The 22,130-nt window shown below is 45.5% G+C and overlaps 1 protein-coding gene across 4 annotated transcripts in view; it reads right to left on the bottom strand.

Moving 5' to 3' along the window:
• Positions 1-367: 367 nt before the first annotated feature.
• Positions 368-22,130, bottom strand: part of PHTF1 (putative homeodomain transcription factor 1) — a 490,213-nt gene continuing 468,450 nt past the window's right edge. For 3 of the 4 annotated variants that reach the window (XM_078644430.1, XM_078644429.1, XM_078644431.1), the window contains 3 exons: positions 18,633-18,728; positions 4,574-4,699; positions 368-1,034 (listed from right to left, as the gene is read on the bottom strand). In XM_078644430.1, coding sequence (XP_078500556.1) covers positions 1,014-1,034; positions 4,574-4,699; positions 18,633-18,728 — 243 coding nt within the window. In that variant the 3' untranslated portion in view covers positions 368-1,013. The remainder of the gene's footprint in view (positions 1,035-4,573; positions 4,700-18,632; positions 18,729-22,130) is intronic. The other variant, XM_078644432.1, reaches the window with a different exon arrangement.

Genomic DNA, 22,130 nt, shown 5'->3' with positions numbered 1-22,130 from the left:
GTCTTCGCAAGCAATCTGAGGCCTCTGGTTTACACTGCGACAGGATTTCATAAATTAAATACAGATGATTGTATTTGAATGGATAAAGAACAACGGATGAAGCAGAAGTTATGTGGTGCCTGAAAAAAAATACAACATGCCACGAACTCAAGCTCAAGCCGAAGGGATGAAGGCGGGGTGTTTACTGAGGGGGATAGGTTTCCTTCTGTCATGATTTAGTGTACTTGTCTCAGTGAGCAATTTCTTAAAAAATCGTTATGAAAAAATTCCTGAGTAACTGATGCTGAGTGTCATAGTTTTTGAAGAGATTCCTGCACTTGACCTTTGATTGAAGCAGCATCCCATCATACAAAAAGAGACAAACCAATGGAATAAAAGAAAGGTTTTAGTATTGATTCTCTGAAATCAAACTCGAATCTAGTTATCATTAGATACTTGTAAGGGAGCAGCTAGAGCACATGCCCGAACCATGCTTCCGATACTGGCAAACACGGGGAAGTTCAAAACCTAATTTTGGTCCTGAGATACAAAGTCATCTTTGAAAACAGTCACACACTACAACAGACGTAAGAGAGAGAATTTACCTACATTGAACAACATAAAAGTATAAAAAGTTACCACCATTTTTTAAAATGTATTCGAATACTCTGCCTTCACACTGTATAAAAAAGCATTTCATTTCAGCTTGGTGTCCTTGTTTGGAGAACATACATATATAATTGAAACCAAATTTAGCAGAAGGTTTCCTTCTTCATAATCTGACTTCCATTACTGCATTTCAGTTGATGACCTTTGTTTCCTGATGATGGTACTGTTTTGTAACATGATTATTGTAAAGAAACAAGCACTTTTGCATAGCAGTGTTTCCTCCTTTCTCAAAAGGTACAGCTAGGTCAGATACTACTGTGTCACAGTTAATGCGCTACAGGCAGCGAGTCCTTTCCGTTTTGTCGCTAAGCAGCGTGCCTGAGAAGTAGTTCAATCTGCAATGACAGTGGGTGACTTGTAGCCACTCATGGCTTTATTTTCCACAGCTGAAAAGAGAAATGAATTGTAATAACATGTTACAATGTTCACAGCAATATTTTAAGTCCTAAAATACATGTGGCGTCTGCTAAAAGGCCAGCAATGACAAAGTGAGATCTTTTACATGGGACTCTTGGCAGCTATGAGTGTCCAGACAAAAGCAGCATCACCTTAATGCACTCATGCAAAGATTTCAGAAAAGCAGAGGCGAGCATGCCTAAAGCATAAAGTCTCATGTGATTGGGCTGCAAAGTAATCTGATGTACTTTAACATTTGGAAGCTTTCACAAGGCACTGTGCTGTTGGGAGTGTTGACCACCCCTGCAATGTTCTACTATTTAGTACGGAGTAGGGATATGAATATTCCACTCTTACTTTATTGAACAATTCATTGTAAACTAGACAAGGTTCTGACAGTTTATGTGTGAGAGGTAATGAGATGTGGGAGAGGGTAATGAGATGTGGGAGAGGGTAATGAGATATAGGTGTGTGACAGTAAAATACATAGACATTCCATACTTAAAATAGGGGTGGTCTCAACCCGGTTCTGGCTCTTGAAGTGCCTTTTAGAGTGTGGCAATGCATGATTGATCTCCATGCCTGGTGAGGAGAGGGAACAGCACTTTCTCTTATCACTTTCCAAAGGTCCATTGTATTGGGGCTGCTCCCACATCGACATGTGGTTTTAACTTCAACAAATCACCTGTCTAGTTTTCAAGCATTGCAAGTGCAACTGGTGGGTGGAAGTGAGGGAGACTATGGAGTTAGGCCAGGCCTCACATCACTGTCTAAGTTTGCCCTCCAACATGCTGTCAGGGAAGGGTAGGCATTTGAGTGTCCTCAATACTACACGGTCATGAAGCAGTCTCTCAAACCCACCAGGCAAAACTGCTTATCAGCTCCAAGAAATACATCTACTCATAGATGTGCTCTTGTGATACAGGATCAGCAATTATGTCTATAACAGGGCCAGTGACTTGGAATTCGGGTAAAGGTCAATTGCACTTGCAGTCAACTGCAGGCCACACATCCCTCCATAGCAGGTGCCGGCACTAATCTCAGCAAATGCAAATCATTCATGATACCCACGCAGCAGCTCCCACCCCCAACATCCATGGGAATTTGCATTTTATATCTAGTCCCTGTCAGCAACACTGTTAGGTGCCAAACATGCTCAGTGGTGGGATTCCCTTCCGTTGAGACAGGAAAGTCCCCTAGATGGTGACAGATGAGCAAACTTTCCCTGCTCTGAGTGCCCCGGATGTGACTATATCTGGAACTTGGAACTATTTTTTGCCCATAGTCCAACATAGATCAGAACAAGAACTAGGCCTATATCATGAACTGTGGTCTTGTTAGACCGACAGGGGCTCTTGTAGTGGTGAATGGCTACTGCCTTTACCAAGAGTTAAGTAGCACAGGTGCAGTGGTGGCAGCATACCATATTTTTGTAATAAGGATCAGTAGGGTGAAGAGGTCTTTTTATACATGCCTGCAGTGGGCCTACTGGTCCACTCATGTAATGTTCTGCCGGGTTTGTGCTTAACTCGCCCTTGGAGTACATCATGATGTGATAATGTGCAGTGTATGTGTGTGCGTGCTGTGAGTGGTACAATACATGGCGGCCTGTAGGTTCCATATTGGATAGCCAGGGCCTTGAAAAGGCATATAGAGGAGCCCTCCCGGACAGATTTGTTGATTGCCACATTCTTGAAAACTGGGTGGGAAACAAAGTGGTGGAAGGGAGAGCCAAGCTCTCTATTACACTTCAGAAGGACTCTTTGATTCTGGAAATGTCACTGGTCAGTGAGGCCTGAACACATGTCAAGAAGAGGATGGGACTGGAAAGGGAATCATTGAAGACATGGAATCATAAAAAGCAAGGCTGGGGGCTTTGTAACTTTTTGTCAGGCATATATCAATGTGGCTGACATTCAGATGTGCTCTTCGAGGCACTCTCATCACCTGTTTTGTAGGGCTATCAAGGTTGGAGGGGCTTCTGTTGTGACAGACTGTATCCTAGATGAATGGTAGAACAGAGGAGTTGGCATTTCAAAGGAACAAACACCCACCACAAGAGTTTCAAAGGAAATGACAGACACTAAATCACATATGTGCCTGGAAAAGGGGAGCTTGAGGCTCACAAACGGTTGACTGTCAAGCACTCAACTGTAGCTGTACATCGATGTGGAGAAGCTCAGAAAGACTTCTGCCTAATGTGACCAGGACTAGGAACCAAGGTCTGCTAGTCTCTCTGCTGGGTTAGGGGATATCACCCAAGAGAATCAAGACCACTAGCCCTTCAGCACTAGGATCTGCCTGCAGAGACCAGAGGGCAATGTCAGAAAAGTGTCTGGAAGGAGCAAGGTACAGTGATGTATCTTGTCCAGTGGCCCCCAGAAGTGGATCGTGAGATTTATGGCATTCAGGGACTGCTGCACCAATCTGGCCTGGCCACCATGAAGATGCGTTTTGCAGCACGAATAGAGCCTAGGTTGGCAACCCATATGCCCGAAGTGGCTGTTGTGAAGAGAAGTGTTGCCGCACCAATCGGGCCATCTGCCTGTGTGCTGCCCAAGTAGGTAAGCCGTATGCTGGAGAAAGTAGCCATGAAGTGAAATTATAACTGCGCCGATTGCCGGTGTGGCACGCAAGTCAGCAGCCTTGTATGCCATAAGAGACTGCCATGAAGAGCAAGGGTCTGGTGCACCACTGTGAAGATGAGGGACGTGGTCCAGGTGCAGTGTGCGAACATCAAGAGCTGTGGTTTCTGGCCCATGCACACGGGGAACTGACGAGCACTGAAGGCCTAGCAACTGCCGTCGGGATCAGAGGAACTAATCTTATCACCAGAGAAACGCCTTGGACGCCCAGCCGCTTCACCAGCAGAGACGAGAGCTACTGCTCTTCGACAGCACCCACTCCAGACTATCGCAATTAAGAACTGTTGAATGCTTTCAGGGTCTTCCGTATCGCATGACAGCGTCTGCTGGGAATTTGGAGAGAGCAGACCTTGGACAAATTCATGCAAATGTTTTGTAACATGGGGAGCGGAATGGTCTCAACCCTTCAAGAGTGGGAAATCAACCTGGACTGGCGTATGAGGACCAAACAGCTGGTGTACAAAGGTGCTGAGCTGCCAGAGCTAGTTTGATAAAATACAGGGTAGATGGAACAAAGCAGAAGACTGGGAGGAGGGAGAGATGTGGGGAGGCCATGGGCACGGGATGGGAAGAGTGGATTTGGACCTCAACAGGGACCCGGGTGATAGTGGTTTGTTTTGGTGATTTGCACGATATCTGCGCTACTGAACCATGACCAATCCCGAGTGCAATACGCACCTGACTTGTACGTCTCGCAATTTATGTTTACAATTCTTATAGTACTTTGTTTATGTACTGAAAATACAAAATATTTCCACACAAAAAAGCATGCAACGTTTACAATGAAGAACCAAATATCAGCTCAGAAAACAAAATAACTCCTTGTGATACATGTTGCTTGTCAACACATTTGTTTGAAATTGCAGTACTGTTTGCCAACTTACTCTAATGTTGAATCCAAAGAGATCGCTTACAACTCCCGATACGGCCGAGAGGATCACAACTCTGGTGATGTTGTGAATTAACGGGTTCTTGGTCAATCCATAGAGTCGAAATGGTGTGTCCAATTCCTAAAACAGGAAAAGTAAGTCAAAAGATGTAGGTCTCTTTGCAATGCCAACTTCTCAAAGCTGTATTTCTCTTAGTATGTATCCATGGCAATAACTTTGTTCATTATTTACTCACGGAATGTTAGGATAGTGTTCTTCACTACTATTCTCTGCAATAACTGCAGATGCCTGTCTTAGTAGTAATAAAGTATTGTAGTAAATAAAAGGAATAAAGACAACTAGTGTAAAGCGACTCAATTTTTCGACCTCGGCCAAATGAAAGGCTGATCTATTACCCACACATACACAGGCCAGCAGTGAGCGCGTACCTCACTGACCCATCTTGCCAGCACTATTATTTTCTTTAGCTCATGCCAGCCTCTTTCCATAGTTTGCACAGTGTCATTTTTATGCGAACCAAGCCTGGGTGGTACTGCTCTGATTTTTTTAAATTCTCGTTGGACCTATATCGATCAGCTCTGTTTTATTTCACTTGCCGACAGATTCCGATTGCATGATTGGATTTTTCACATCCGTGTCAGGATAGAAGAGAAGCATGGCTGCATTGATAGTACTATGGTGAATCTTGTGGTTCACATTTTTTTATTCTTTGGTTGCTTTTACAGTTTTCCCCTGCATACATTCTGCCAGGTTGTACATGGTGAAAACTGCGGTAAAAACAATTGACACAAACTCCCCTTTGCACTCGAACCAAGATTCCTACAGGAGCTATAATGACAACCTTAGATTTGAGTGGTAGAACTTACATAGCTCTATGATGCAGTAACTCAAGCAGACTCCCTGGCAGGAAATACTATTTGTAATTTTCAATACCTCCTGACTAAAAGGCTAGAAACACACATCAACAGACACAAAACACAAGCTGCAATGCCCTTCAACATAAATAGAAGACTAGAATAGTATATATTAATACATTGTGTTTAATTAATTGCATAAAATGGTATATTTCAGGAGCACAGCCTAATTACACAAAACCATGGAAACGCAGATCAACAGAGCCAATACTGGAATGTCAGTAGACATAATTAGTGAATCAGAATTGCATATGCTTAGGAGTTTAATTCATTACATCAAACATGGGTTATATTTCAGGAACATTTTAAGTATACTCTATACAGTGCAGAACCATATTGGCTACCTTTTCAGTTAAAGTGCATGGGGTCAACACAGATGTTGAATGCTCTGATTTTAAAGAACACACGCCCTGACCGTAGAAATTCTAACTATTTTCCAGTTGCAGAAGTCATGCATATTCAAGCTTTCATCAGCAGAATAAACTCTGTTTTACATAGCTGTTACTGCAGGCTCAGATATGACAAAGCAAACTATCCTCCAGGGCTAACATACTCATACAAATCTCTCAGGTAACGGATCTTGAATGCTCAGACCCGTACCACAGGTTACAGAGAATGCAAAGGCTCAGACTTCAGGCAGAAGAGCAATACCAAGCTACACAGATCGGATAGGTGAGGTGTCAGAGAGAAAATTGATTCCCAGCCAACATTTATATTACATGCTCAGCAACCTGACTGAAAGGCTACCTCTAAGATTGCACAGGTGTTACAGTCAGCAGAAGGCTATAAATATCTTATAGACATGAGCATCTGTAAAGAGCCAATCTTATCTCTCACAGATTTTGCAGGCTCAGGAGTATGACAACACAGCTATCCTTAAAGTTACACAAATTCTACAGACCATGTCTTTGAAAGGAGAGACCATGTTCAGGTTGCAAGTTCTTTAAAGGCTCGGCCTCCTTACAGCAAATCACTCACAAGAGGTTACATAGATGTTATAAGCTCTTAATGCTACACAGATCTGTATAAACTCACATCAATCCTTCAGATTAAAGTATTCATACAGGCTCGCCATTTGACTGTAAAGCTCAGGCCTCTGATACAGCTATCCCTCCGGTCAAAGAGATATTACTGGGAAGGGGAGGAGTGGGGATGGGTTTGACTCATGAGAAGATAGTCTATTCAGCTCCATGACGACCAGGAAGGATTTCAACAATGAGAGCGGCGAATTTATATTCTACATAGCAAACCCACAAGATAACAATGCGTGAGTCGTCCCTTATTTCACTACTGAGCTCAGAAACTATTTTTCAGTGGGCCTTGTAATTGAAGGGCATTTTACATGAAGCAACTTGATGTCTTCTCAGGTCATTGCCGCCATTTCATTTAATTTACCACAAAGCATGCTGACTATAGTTCTGACCTTGCTTTCTGAGGCCTTTCTTTTTTCACCCACTTTGTTTTGAAAGCAGTGTCATTGCACTTAGAATAATGTGCTGGCAAGGTAAAAGGCATTCATGGGCGTCCGCAGAAATTTTTCCAGGGGGGGGGCGCTAACCTGGCAAATGAAGAGGCGTGGCTAATGTTAATCAATAGGGTCCGGGGCTAAAATGGCAGACAATCAGGATCGGGTAATACCCAGGCCAAGCTGAGAAAAAAAAGTGGTGAATTCTGCATGTGAAACTGGACAACAATTACAGCACACATGAACCCTAAAATTACCCTCCTGGCCCCTTAAAACTCATACATTTCCTGATCCCTAAAATTAGCCCTCCGGCACTCCAAAACCCAAAACCCATACCCGCCCTGACCCCTAACATTGTCCCCCTGACACCCCAAAACCCATACCTGCCCTCAACCCTAAAATATCCCCCCTTGCGCTCCAAATCCTATACCCACCCTGAACCCTAAAATGACCCCTGCCCCCTCAAAAGTCATACCTGCTCTGAACCCTAAATTACGCCCCTGGCCCCTTAAAACCCATACCCGCCCTGAACCCTAAAATTATTCCCTGGAACCCCAAAACCCATACCCACCATGAACGCTAAAATTACCCCCTAGCACCCCAAAACCCATACCCACCCTGATCCCTAAAATGACGCCGCCCCCCCCAAAACCCATACCCACCCTGATCCCTAAAATTAGCCCCCTACCGCCCCATTACCCAAACAAGCGTTGAACCCTAAAATTACCCTTGGCACCCTAAAACCCAGACCCAACCTGAACCCTAAAATTACCCCCAGCACCCTAAAACCCAGACCCATCCTGAACCCTAAAATTATCCCCCTGGCACCCCATAACCCATACCCACCCTGAACCCTAAAATGACCCCTGCCCCCTCAAAAGTCATACCTGCTCTGAACCCTAAATTACGCCCCTGGCCCCTTAAAACCCATACCCGCCCTGAACCCTAAAATTATTCCCTGGAACCCCAAAACCCATACCCACCATGAATGCTAAAATTACCCCCTAGCACCCCAAAACCCATACCCACCCTGATCCCTAAAATGACGCCGCTCCCCCCAAAACCCATACCCACCCTGATCCCTAAAATTAGCCCCTAGCACCCCATTACCCATACAAGCGTTGAACCCTAAAATTACCCTTGGCACCCTAAAACCCAGACCCAACCTGAACCCTAAAATTACCCCCAGCACCCTAAAACCCAGACCCATCCTGAACCCTAAAATTACATCCTGGCACGCCAAACCCATTACCACCCAAAACTCTAAAATTACCCCCTGCCACTCCAATACCCATACCAAACCCTAAAATTACCCCACTGGCCCCTTAAAACCCATACATTCCCTGAATCCTAAAATTACCCCCTGGCCTCCCAAAACCCATACCCACCCTGAACTCTAAAATTACCCCTTGGCACCCTAAAACCCATTACCACTCTGAAATTACACCCTGGCACCCCAAAACCCATACTCACCCTGAACCCTAAAATTACCCCTGGCGCCCCAAAACCCATATCCACCCTGAACACTAAAATTACCCCTGGCACCCCAAAACCCATATCCACCCTGAACCCTAAAATTACCCCAGGCACCCCAAAACCCATATGTTATGTTATGTTATGTTATGTTACAAGCACTTTTATAGCGCACAGCTGCCCCAGCCAAGGGGCGTCCCGGCGCTTCATGGAGAATAACAAACACAACACAGCAGCTACGGATAAAAGTGCACAGAAAAAAGGCTAAGCTGAATGAGGGAAAAGATGCGTTTTAATGGCCCTCCTAAACTTCAGGAGCTCATCCATTTCACGAATATGGAGCGGAAGAGAATTCCACAATTTTGCGGCCAACACCCTGAAGGACCGACCTCCAGCCCTACACAGCCTAAACCAAGGAACTACCACCAAATTTTGTCCCAAGGATCTCAAGGTTCCGGCAGGCACATAAGGCACCAAAAGATTGTGAAGATTCTGGGGGGAGGCCAACTTGAGGATCTTAAAAGAGAGGCACAGGGTCCTAAAATGAATCCTCTGTGCCATAGGCAACCAGTGCAGTGAACGGATGGTACTTTCCGCAGAGCAGAATCTAGGTAAGCCCACCAGGGCTCTGGCTGCGGCGTTCTGGACAAGTTGCATCCGAGCAATCTCTGCCTGATTGGCTCCCAATAGGAGCGAGCTGGCATAATCAAGCCGGGATAAAACGGAAGCCTGTATGACCAGCTGCCTGGTGGAGGGATCGAAGAACCTTAGAATAGGTCTTAACCCTCGTAAGATGCCAAAACAAGTGGCCGCCACTTTTTTAGTGTGACCACAAAAGCTAAGGGCAGGATCTAGCCATACCCCCAAGTTTTTTAACTCCAGAACAGGGATGGGAGTCACACCCAGCTCAGAGGGCCACCATGTATCACCCCAGAGGTCAGTCCGCTTGCCCACAATCATGACCTCAGTTTTTTTGGCATTTAACTGGAGACAGTTGGCATTCATCCACCTGGCCACCGCAGAAAGTCCATTCCGGAATCTGGGGGCGTCAAGGTCGGAGTCACCACTCAGGACGACCGCCAGCTGAGTGTCGTCGGCGTACGAGACCATAGTAATGCCCCATTGCTTGACGACACCCGCCAGCGGTCCCACATAAAGATTGAATGATGTGGGACTCAACTACGAACCCTGCGGAACACCCAGCTGCAACGGATAGGACTTGGACTCAAAAGGTGGGGTGACTACTTTAAAGGTCCGGTCAGCAGGGAAGGATCTGAACCAGTCGAGTGCAGTGCCCGATACTCCCGCCTCACCAAGACGTTGAAGTAAAATCCTATGTGAGACCGTGTCGAACGCGGCACTGAGATACAAAAGTATCAGTGCCGCAGTCTGACCAGAATCAAGCACGGAGCAAAGGTGTTCTGTCATAGAGAGCAGTGCAGTCTCAGTGCTGTGACCAGCACGGAAACCATTCTGGGATGGATCCAGAATACCTGCACTAGTAAGGTGTTCAGACAGCACCCCGTTCACAAAGGCCTCAGTGATTTTAGCAGCCCAGGGAAGGAGTGAAATCGGGCGATAGCTCTCAAGTTTGCGAGGGTCCAAGGTAGCCTTCTTCAGTATAGGTGTCACCACAGCCTGTTTCCATTTAATTGGAACGACACCAGAGGCAAGGGAAAGATTAATAAGGTGGCGCAAAGGAGGGAGACAGAGATCCGCAGAGTCTTTGAACTGAGCTGGACGCAGAGGATCAGTAGGCGAGCCAGATTTTACCTTGCTGACCAGCGTAAGAAATGTCTCAGAGGATAGATTCGGAAGGGAGACAAGAGCATGACCTCTGGTCAGTATAAGGTTAGTGGGCTCAGCAACCGGCTCAGTGCTAGGGAAAGCACGGTAAATAGCTTGGACCTTTTCAATAAAGAACACGGCCAAGTTTTCACAGTGGGCCGCTAAGCAAATTTCTGCCGTAGCGGCTCTATTGGCCGTCAGGTCTTTAAGGACCTTAAAAATAAGTTTGGACGGGTTAGGACTATTACTAAATTCCTGAGAGTAGTAGGCAGCACGGGCTCTACACACTGCTCTGTGGTAAATTTTGACTTTCGCCAAATAGAACGTTTTTTTCTCAGCCTCATAGGATTTCCGCCAGTCCCTTTCTGCCAGTTTACAAGCTTTTTTTAACGGCAGCAGGGAACTGTCGTACCATGGGCTGGAAGCTCTAGAACGGCGTTTAGACCAGACAGCAGGAATCAGTGCGTCCAATGCCCGGGAAACCCAATCAGAGAAAAGGTTATAACTTGAATCGACATTAAGAAGAGGGCCTAATGGATTGAACTCCAAGAGATGATGGAAGTCCTCCAGATTGAGTTTCTTCCGGTGACGTTTAAGCACTACTCTGTCCACAGGCATAAAAGGATGCTCTCTAATCGGGAAGGAGATCTTCACTAGAAAAAAAATATCCACCCAAAACCCTAAAATTACCCCTGGCACCCCAAAACCCATACCCACCCTGAAACCTAAAATTACCCCTGGCACCCCAAAACTCATTACCACCCTGAACCCTAAAATTACCCCCTGGCACCCCAAAACCCATACCCACCCTGATCCCTAAAATTAGCTCCCTGGCACCCCATTACCGTTACCAGCCCTGAACCATGAAATTACCCTCTGGCACCCCAAAACCCATACCCAACCTGAACCCTAAAATTACCCTTGGCACCCCAAAACCCATATCCACCCTGAACCCTAAAATTACCCCTGGCACCCCAAAACCTATATCCACCCTGAAGGCTAACATTACCCCTGACACCACAAAACCCATACCCACCCTGAACCATAAAATTACCCCTGGCACTCCAAAACCCATACCCACCTGAACCCTAAAATTATCCCTGCCACCCCAAAACCCATACCCACCGTGAACCCTAAAATTATCCCTGCCACCCCAAAACCCAAACCCACCGTAAACCCTAAAATGACCCCACTGGCATCCCAAAAGCTGAACGCTACGCTGCAGATTTACAAGCCCCTTGCGCGCACTTTTGCCTCACTTTTAACATGGGAAAAGTGATGCAAAAGTGGCCCAAGGGGCTTGTAAATCTGCCCCTACAAGCTTACACTACATTTTCATATTTAGAGGGGGACTGTCCTTCTTGACGTTTCCATGTATGTAAGTCAAGAACACCGTTCACGTAGAGTAACCTAGATATGCAGTCAGTAGGTAATGCTGATGCTGTAGAATGCCTTACAGTTACTGGAACTTACTTAGAAACTGCTGCCTGCTCTTCTGATACTATTCTGTGGAGTCGGGCTGAACAGCAGCACTGTCGTCCTGGTATCCAGCCCCTCTTGAAGGTCTCACTGTGTACATAGATGTGGGTCAAATGTCTCCTGGTTTCTTCTTGCCTGGGCCTCCTCTGCTTCTTCGTCGGTACCCTTGGATGCAAAAAGAGACAGATCCATGGCCCTGTTCACAATTCATCTGGTGAGCAACGCCGTGGATGTGTATTCCATACAAGTGCACAGACAGCAGGGGGAAAGGGATGGCGAGTGCAAGTGAGGCTTTTCCTTTGTAAAGTAATTCCTGCTGGCGTCATAGCCCAGGGTTTGCTGTCTTGGCACTTGATTGGAATACACATCTATACAAGTGCACAGATAGCAAACCCTGGGCTATGACGCCAGCAGAAACTCCCATACAAAAGAAAAGTGTCAACTGCACTGGCCATCCCTTTCCCCCTGCTGTGCACATCTTCTCACTCCCACCCCATGACGAGGCAGCTAGAAGTGGTGATTTGTCATTCTGCGGGCTGTGAATGTTATAAGAATGTGTGTGCCCGGCTGAGACAGCTTCTCGGGCACACACACACAGCCACACTTCACACAGGTCTTTAAAAGACCATTTACTTGGTAATTAGGCTTTGTTGTGTTTTCACCCCTACTTAGACCCCCTGCATCTCCACTCTGCATATGGCTTTGGCTGGATGGATTAGCCCCCCACCCCCGAAATTTTTATCAGCCCCCTCCCCCCCGAAGTCTACTCTGACAGACTTGCAGACAGCAAATGCTGCTGCCTTTCCAAGGCGACTGAAGGTTTTTTTTCTGGAAGTTGGGTCGACGAGCTGGTCGGGTTCTTTTACCAGCCGACAGCAGTCGCCTCTTCCTTTATGTGGTGGTAATGAGTGGGTTGCAGGGCGCCTGCACTTGTCGCCTCTGTCATCGGTAGCCCCCTGCTTCCATCTGAACGCTGAGGCTCCACCCCCCAACCACCAGCACCTGGAGGGGTCACCGTGAAGACCTGCCTGAGGACGAGCCCCAACGCCAGGCCTCCCTCCGGGGTGCATTAGTGTACATGGGTATGCACAGGGGGGCAAGAGGGGTGCTCCAGGGGGGGCAAGCGCCCCTCCTTGCCCCCCCTGTGGACGCCCATGAAGGCATTACATTACAAGCTCCAAAGGAAATACAGACTGTAATGCGTTTATACTGAAAACCCACTTAGGGCCTGATTACGAGCCAAACCCATGATGGTGGTCCTTGGACACCAGACTGGTGATCCCCCTGCCGTATTACTAATACAGAGTTAAAACCACCACAGGACTGCAGCAACCACCAGGAATCATGGATCCCACGGTGGTGGCACAGCGGTCAGAGGCCCGAATATGCTTAGTGGGACCCCAGTGCCTCAGGGCCATGAGATGCATGCAGGGAGGCACACGGTGTGCCACCCTGTCTGCATGCACCCCTCTCTCCTGCACTGTAAAGTCCATATCGTGCAGGAACGGGCTTTGGCATTGCCCCTGCACAACCATGGGAACCCCAAAGGACTGCCCGCCAGACCACTAGGAAACTCCTACCCTGGTGGGCGGTCTGATTAAGGGTCTGGCAGTCCTGGAGCAGAGCGCTGGCATAGCGGCCCACTCCAGGACCACCAGACTCGTAATCAGGTCCTTAAAACTGGGTTCCTGGAGTGTCCTATGTTACAATACTTGGCTGGCAATCTAATATTTTATTGATGTGCCCACAAGTAAAATGGCCCAAACCAAAGAGATAATGTTTTAGCTTTATGTTTTTTAACCTGTTGTGGCAGCAAGTTTAGAGTACAACAAATGCGCTGTTTATTTTCACCTACCACTTCACTTATCCTGCCATCATGGAGGGCCTGAGCATGGCTTGGACCAAGTGGCCATATGGAAGACTGAATGAGCATTGTTGAATGGCAATAGTGGCTAGGAAGATGTTTAAGGATCTCAGTTAAGAAGTATGCCTTAGTTTCAACCAATGCAAAAACAACAAGGTGAAGGAGTATGGAATGCTTGAATTAATCTCAGCCACTGGCAATCGCTCGGGCAGCATTCCAATCCATCATTTTTTTGATGAGAAAGACAAAGTTGAAGATAAAAGAGTGAAAGAACCAAGGAAAATTATTTAGAAAGAAAGGAGAAGAAAGAATTAGTGGTAAGAAGAAAAGGAGCATAGAAAGGAAAAATATAAAGAAAGAAAAAAGCATGAAAAACAAAGAAGAAAAATAAAAAGGCATAAGTAGAGTAAAATAAAGACAAGACAAAAAAAAGGAGGTGAATTGAAGAAAAAGGTAGGGAAAGAAAAAGCCTAAACAGATAGCAAAAAGAGAAAGAGGGAAAGCAAGGAATAGAAGAGAAACGAAATGGAGAAAAGAAAGAAAGACAAAAGCAAGGAATAAAGAGGGAAGGAGCAGCGAGAACAACAAATAAGTAAAGAGAGATTTTATCAGACGTGGGTACATTATGCTGCACTGTCATTTTTTGTGGATTTCACAGAAATCAGCACAGATTGCAGAAAGGGCCAGTGTACCCAGTGTATGCCTTTCCAGCATCGATTTAAATAGGTAGGGTAGGGGCCCAAGGAGCAGTTAGTTTTATCATGAGGTGGAGTAGCCGCTTAGTGTTATCGCCACAACTGCGCCCTGGTATAAAACCTGCCTGGTCGGGATCTATTAATCCAGGCATTAACTGCCCTAGTCGGGGTGCTAAGAGGCCTGTAAAAATCTTCGCATCTACGTTTAGTAAAAAAAATAGGCAGGCAAGAGGCACAGAGGGCCGGCTCTAGACCGTTATAACAGCTGATTTCATGGTGTCAGTGATGGAGCCTTGGGTGATGAAGGAGTTGTACAACTTTGTCAACTTGGGGGACAAATGGGCAGCACATTTCTTGTAAAAAAAGATGTGGGGAAGCCATCTTGACCGGGGCCCTATCAGGTTTGAGTCTCTCAAAACTTCTTGGACAGAGATGTCTCCATCCAGTAGAGATGCCTCCCTCTCCAGAAGCCTGGTTAAGTGCACCTGCGCTAGGTAAGAGTCGATGTCGTGCAGCTGGATTTTTTCGGCAGAGTTCAGCACAGATTAAAAACAGCTGAATTCTTCTGCGATCTCTTCATTTCCCTTCACTGCTTGACCAGAATAGGTAGAGATTTCTGAGATCCACCAGCGATGGGTCTGTGCATGTAGATGATGAGCAAGAAGTTGGCCTACCTTGTTTACCCCTGCATAGTACTTCCGCCTAGTATGGAGCACTGCGTGTTCTGCTGCATCCATGTCTAGTGCCCTGATTTGCTTCCTCGTCATTGTAAGTTGCCTGCCTCTCTATGGGTTTCTCAAGTGCTGTTAGCTCAGCCTCAAGTGAAGAACGCTTGAGCTTGCGATCTTTGTTGACTTGTATGCTCCCCTGACCACCAATTTGAGTGCCTCCCACAGTAAGGCCAACGATGTCTGGGAGTTGTCATTAATATTGAGGTAGCCATGCATCACCTCCCTGATTTCTTTGACAGTGGGTTTGTATGTTAAGTGTTTAGGGTTAAGACGCCATGATTGTATATTGTGGATGGGTAAGCACAGAGTAATGGTGATCGGGCATGAACCGAAAGGGGCACCACCCCAATATATGTGTTGGACACAGCAGGCATTAAGGCTGGGGTAGCGAGAAAATAGTCTATACAGAGTAAGATTGGTGTGCTGCTGAAAAAAGGATTAGGCCCTTGTTGTAGGGTTCAAGTGTCTACACACACCCACCAAGCCTGCCTCACACAACCACTGAGGGCCCTGTGAGGTGTACGTCCCAGTCAGTCCCATCCTTTGTACAGAGCAATCGAGGAGCGATTCAGGTACCAAACTGAAGTCCCCTCCGATCAAGATATTAGCATCTGGCGAAATGAGGACGTCCCCAAGTGCCTGACACATGAAGGATTCTGGGTTATTTTTAAGGGCATACAAGCATGCCACCGTAAAGTGGTGTTGGTGCAGGAAGAAGCGCAGAGAAAGCAAGCAGCCCACAATCTCAGAGTATGTCTGAGTGACTTGCTCCTGAAAGTGTGTCGCAAGAAGCACTACAACCCCAGCCTTCTTCACAGGACCTGAAAAGAAGTATTGACGGTCGAACCACTTTGATTTCAGAAGGCCCCATTCTTTTCGAAGGAGATGCGTCTCTTGCAAAAAACATTTATTGCACTGGGAGGATTTCAGTTGAGACAACAAGGGCAATTGCTTGCCAGGGTATTCAAGCCTCTAACATTAAAACTCTAAACCATGACCATAGCTATGAGGAATATAAGAGCCCAGGATCAACCCACCCCGTGATTCCCTTGTGTGTCATGATTGAGTATGCAAGAGCAAGAAAAGGACAATGACAGAAAGACTGTAAGCATCCATAACAATATAAATAAAGAATACAGAAATATGAGCTACACCAACAGGTGAAGAGCAACACGCCTGACTTAGAGGGTCCATATCACTGGGATCATTCCAGATAGCAGCATGGAGATGTATGTGCACGGGAGCCCGACACCAAAACGGAGAAACATGGTTTCCAGGTAACTCGGGGAGGGGGTGCCTCTCAAGTCCCCAGGGGGGCAGCCAACCAGCACCACACCCGGAGTCGAACAGGTCGTGGCGCAGAGGTCATTCCAGTGTGTCCATTCCTTAGTGGCCACGGAGAAGAGGGGGCCTTCCAATTCCTCACTCCACCGCTGAATCTGGTAACGCTCCCCTGTTTGTAAGCTATGTTAGCAGGGCGGACCTCTCTCTGAGACTTTCTTTGGCTGATGGTCTGCTCATCTTCTTCCTGGTCCGAGGTCTAGATCTGCAGGTCGATAGGCGATGTGAAGGTGGATGGAGGAGGGGTGGGGCACCGGGGTGGGGTTGTATGACCTATTGTGACTAAGTCCAATTTCTCCAGGAGCAGACCAAGAATTGGCGGTGCCTCCACCAGTGTGCGGACCATGTGGGTTTCTCCCCGCCCGGGCAAAGATGAGGCGGAATGGATGCTCCCACTTATAGCAGATCCCTTTCTCCCATAGGAAAGAGCTCGCTGGCTTCAGGGTCCTGCGACGTTGCAACATGATGGAGAGGTCCTGGTAGAGCCTAATCTTGGTTCCTTCAAAAGTGACATTCGTGAGGTACCGCACTGCTGACATAATCAATTTCTTTTGGCGGTAACTGTGGAGACATGTCAGAATATCCTGCGGAGACCCAGTTTGCCTAGAAGGACGGCCTGCCCGGTGTCAGCAGTCAAGGATCACTTCCTTATCAGCGAGTTCAGGGATGATATGATGGAATATTTTGAGTACATAGTCCTCCAGCTTGACTGTATCAGCCTGCAACGTAACTCCTTTAATACGAATATTAGATCAGCGGGATCTGTTTTCTAAGTCCCCCAAATATTAATTGAGGTCTGTGTTTCAATCCCGAAGTTCAAGAATCTGGCAGCTCCTCCTCTCTGGCGTCAGCCCAACGATCCAACGTGTCCACTGTATTAAGTTATCTTTTTATTAGGCATGCAGTACACAGACTGAAAGCTTCAGTCTTATACAGTATTCATAAGCGGACAATCCTTCAGAACGTGTTTCTTCTGGACTCAGTTTCACCAGTAGATCTTTAATAAACTTTGACCAGGGAGAAAACTGGTCTTTATTGTGTTTAATTTGCAGCAATTGTAAAACATTTGTCATTTCATATTTTTTCTCTTGCCTTCTTTCTTTCCTTATTTTCCATTCCCTCTTGCCTTTTTTACTTTCTTCTTGTTTTTCCTTCCTACTTTATTTTCTTCCTAGTCATTCTTTCTTTCCCCTTTGTTTTTTCCTTTTCTCCTTCATTCTAATGTTTTTTGTTCTTGCTTTCTTTCTCTTTTGCCCTACTTTTCCTTCCTTTCTTTTTCTTCTTTCTTTCTTTCTTTCCTTCCTTTCTTCTTTCTGGGATTCTTTTTCTCTTGCCTTCTTTCTTTCCTTCCTTATACCTTCTTTTTTCTATCTTCCTTTGTATTCCCTTTCTTCCTTATTAATTCTCTCTTTCCTTCTCAAAGGCAAGAGGATGAAAGAACAACTAGTTTTCTTTGTGGTCTGTGTTAGTCAAAACCTTTTGATTTTACTAAAATTATGTGTATAACATAATTACTTATAGAGGTTTACAGCCACACATCAGCCATTCGTGTGTGTTTGTGTCATTCACTTTAACCTCCACCCTCTTGATCATGCATCAAGTGACACTGCATCAGCTCACTTAATCCATTGGCTGACTTCACTATGAATTATAGCATGCTTCCCTTTCACACAAGGAGCAGATCCCCAGACAAAGTAGTTTCCTTCAGTGCCAGGGAGTACTATGGCAATGTCTGCTTTTTTGAGACTAAAAATATTTTTTGACTGCTTCTCCAACAATAAAGTTTTGCAAGAATCATGACAAAGCAATAGAAGAATTTCCAAAAGGCTGGCGACAAACATCAGAACTATTAGCTTTCCCAATGCTTGTTGTTATATTGGTTGTGATTTTCCTGATAAGGTAATCATGTTTTTACATATTTTTGGCATTACCCTGCTTTCTTACAAACTGACAGGAAAATGTAGCATTTTATACAATTATTCCCTAAGGATTCCAGAGGAACCTCAGCCCCTTCTGTCATACACCCACCCCCGCGTTCATCCCCAGATCGCTGGTCTGATCTCCACATCCTTATCAACTCAAGACATTTCCCCAATTGAAAATGTCTCTCCACATTTGGGCATATGGTACTCTCAAATGTCTGTCTATATTCGGACATACGGTACTCCCAGGGAACCCACTGCTGTGCACAGTAGAATAGTTTAACATTGAAAACAAAGAAAAAGGGAAATTCAGACCTTGTAACAAAATGAGTGCATACTAGTGAAGTAAATGAACGAGAAAGATAAGTGTGTGTCTCTTACTTTTAATAACTTAGTTGATAGCTTTAAAACATTGTTTACTATCACAAGTTGCTCTTTCTTGTCGGGTTTCTTTTCCATTTTTAGATACAGGTTTATCTGCAATAAAAAAGAAATTGTGATATGTTGAAATTGTCACAAATGAAAACAAATAAGGGTTTACAAATTGTTTTAGTCTCCGTGTACAATTTAAAGTATCGCCAGAGGAAATAAACAACTGTGTATTTCCACTGTGAGGTCTCAAGTGATATGCCAGTGCTGAAAATTAAAGCCACTGTTAACAAAACTACAAAGAGCAGTAGAAATGAGACTCATTTAATGTCTTATTTTTCCTTTATTTAAGTCTTTGGCATTGGGCCCGTCCTCCACCACGATTATCTTCTATGGGCTAGCTAGCCCCGTTTAGCCATTGCTCGAGTCTCCCTGAACTGTACTAGTTCACTGCAGCATTGCATGGTTTTACATTGTGCAGTGGTGCATTATGGTGGGGCAATTCTGATCCTGCAGAAAGAGGCCGCTGCAGTGCTTAATTTGTAAAATACAAAGAAAAAGCAGCTTGCATTGCCCATTGCCCTTGCCAGCGCTGCTAATCACTGTACCAGCACCACAACTAACCATCTCACTCCTAAAAGTATGACAGTACAGACTATTTCAGACCATTAAAATCTATAGGAATGGCTCAGGTAGCAAGTATTTGTCATTTTAATTGCTTATTAAATAACTGCTGTTGTGCTCATTTCAAAAGTAGCAAACAGCGCCCCAAGTGGCCGACTTCCATAAGAGCCGGTGTTGACTATTAAGTGCCAGTGCTCAACACCATAAACCACTGTAGAAATTATGCACTGGACCACGTGTTCCAGGCAGGGGCGTAGCTTAGTTATTTTGATTCAGAGGGTGTGAAACAGAGATTTCCAAACCACCACTGGCACTGCAATCACAGTGAGATAGCTTTGCAGACTTACACAGGTATGTGTCTTTGTGTGTAACCTCAACTTTGTAGCTATTTTATATAATTTATTAAAACAGTACAGGTTCAACTCAGCACAGCTATATATCAGTATGAGCCCTAAAACTTTACGTACAGTACATAGGAACACATTCTGCATGTAGTGAGTATTTGAAACCAGACTATGAAAAAGACAACATGAAATGAAGGTGCGTGATAGTAAAATGTAATTGGGAAGATGCATGCATTACCTACATCTCTCCAGTAAAACATAAGTACAGGGAGGGATGCACACTTATGGCTTTCATTCAATCTGTCGCAGAAGAAAAGTGCTGCCAGTTGACCACTGCTAATTACCCTACTTTCTTCGTCCCTATCACATTTAATACTTTTTGTCATTTCACCTCAAGAAAAAGTAAATCTTTTGAGAGCAGAATGCTAAAAATAGAGCCACATTTAAAAGATTTCTCTGCACCACATAAGAGACGCCCTGTGCTTTGTATTTCTGGCTTGTTATGTGTGTGATAGAGGCGGGGTGGGTACATGCAAGCTTGGCAACGTTTCGCTCAGGTGAGTGTCTGATATGAGGGCTGCTTATCATAGTGGAAACCCGACCAGACACTGCTAGCACGACTGCAGGCCCCTGGACCCACCTACCCACATCATAATCCATTTATTAGAGGGGCGTTACACCCCAAACACATATTCCCCCCTCCGCTCCCCAGAGTTACGCCCATGGTCACAGGCATGCCCCCTTGACACTGTTCGTTCACTATAATCGTAAGGATAAATGTGGCTATCCCTGAAAGGGATTTTCGTCTTAAAGTAATGCATACCCCTCTCTAAGATGACCGCTATTTATCCAGATAACTGGAGAAAATGTAAACCAGCTGGCAAAGGTCTGGTTGATTCATCAAATGGTTGGGTACCTCTCAGGTAAGGGGCATGTAAACCTGATGACTCTGTAGCCATCCAAGCCACCCCGTCCACCCTTCCGGATGATTCAACATCCCACAGAGCCAGTGTACACCCTTCATGCTGGGGCACATGTAAGCTCGGCAGCTGTGGATGGGCCCTCTTGTGGGTCAGCATCAACATGAGGATGCACTTCAACAGTATGCTGCTGCAGGTATGTGCTGGTTCATCATAGGGGGTGGGATCTAAAGAGGTCTGAGGCAGCGCTTTAAGTGGGGTGAAAAAACTGGAGGGTCTCTAAAAGGGGCGTGGGCAATGTAATAAGGGCGAGGATTAAAAACACTTACGCTAAAAACCTGTGCTTAGCATAGTGTACCGCCTGACTTGTATTTTGCTGTTTCTGTCATTGCATCTAAATATATGATACAACAAGTAACATCATACCTACAACAAGTCAGGACTATTGGCTTTGTCAATGGTTGTTAGTTGCATAAGATAAATAAGCAGCACCTATGGCTTGTATATAATATTGAAAAAGCTTCCACTTAAAGTCCTGGTGACACCACAACAATGTTGCTGCTCCTGAGTTTCAAAAAGAGAAGGGAAATCCAGAGAGAAAATTACTCTCTTTCCCCTACAACGCTCACCTGGCATGACGTGATGCCGTAACTTCTCCACTAGTGAGAAGTGAGAAGTGTGAGCACACGCACAGCGATGTCACTGCAGTCCGGAAAAAAACGGACCGCCTGTGCCAGGGCACAAAACAGAGCCCGATAGAGACCCACTTCGAGGCCTCCTTTAAAAAACTGCCGGTGCTCAGACCCGGTGAGACCCGGCCAACTTAAAGTCCTGGTCTGGAGGATGCAGAACTAGTGAAGCCCATATGGGGTGATGAAGAGAAACTCACCTGAATGCAGGTTGCAGGTTTTCTCTCTCTGACACACTTCATGAGAGCCAATGTTTGTGATGAGTGGCTGTGAACATAGGTGACGTAAGCGGTATTGTTTTGACATTCATGTCCTATTGTGCTAACACCAAGGCATGTTTCCCCCGCTCACTTAACATTTTTGTCACATCCTGCTTGTTACAGATGCATTTTTATGAAGGCGATACGCCGGTCATCTCCCTCTTTATAAATGTGACTCCCTTCCTGGGCTCTAAAGAGATATATTTTTAGGTTAATTGGCTAGATGCAACGTCAACATACTAGGAGTACAATGTGAGTGACGTAATATAAGTAGCTTGCGAAATATTTACATTTTTGTACCAAGGTCTTATGTTCTAGAACGTAAAGGACCACATGCATTGCTCTGTAAATATTAGCTGCATGCTTTGTATCATGTGCTCACAAAATTAGATTCTTAAGCTGGGGCGGTTGGCGGATTTTTAAAGTGGTGAGGCGAAAAATGATATCCTATTATAACGAGCGAGCCCGAAATGCAAAAGGAGGGTGCAGGGTGGTTTTCCTCCCGCAAGAACATTTTTCAAAAAATGGATTCAATGGTGGCTTTTACACCACATATTTACTGTAAGTTGTTGCAAACACGGGGTCCAAATATACCATTTTAAAGCACAAGTGAGAAGAAAACATTAGAAACATATCAAAAATGTGCCCAATCCTCTAACTGGTTTGGTTGCAA

This window comes from Lissotriton helveticus, chromosome 5_1 (genome assembly GCF_964261635.1).
Source record: "Lissotriton helveticus chromosome 5_1, aLisHel1.1, whole genome shotgun sequence".
Lineage (NCBI taxonomy): Eukaryota > Metazoa > Chordata > Amphibia > Caudata > Salamandridae > Lissotriton > Lissotriton helveticus.
This window is presented reverse-complemented; position numbering and strand designations above follow the sequence as displayed.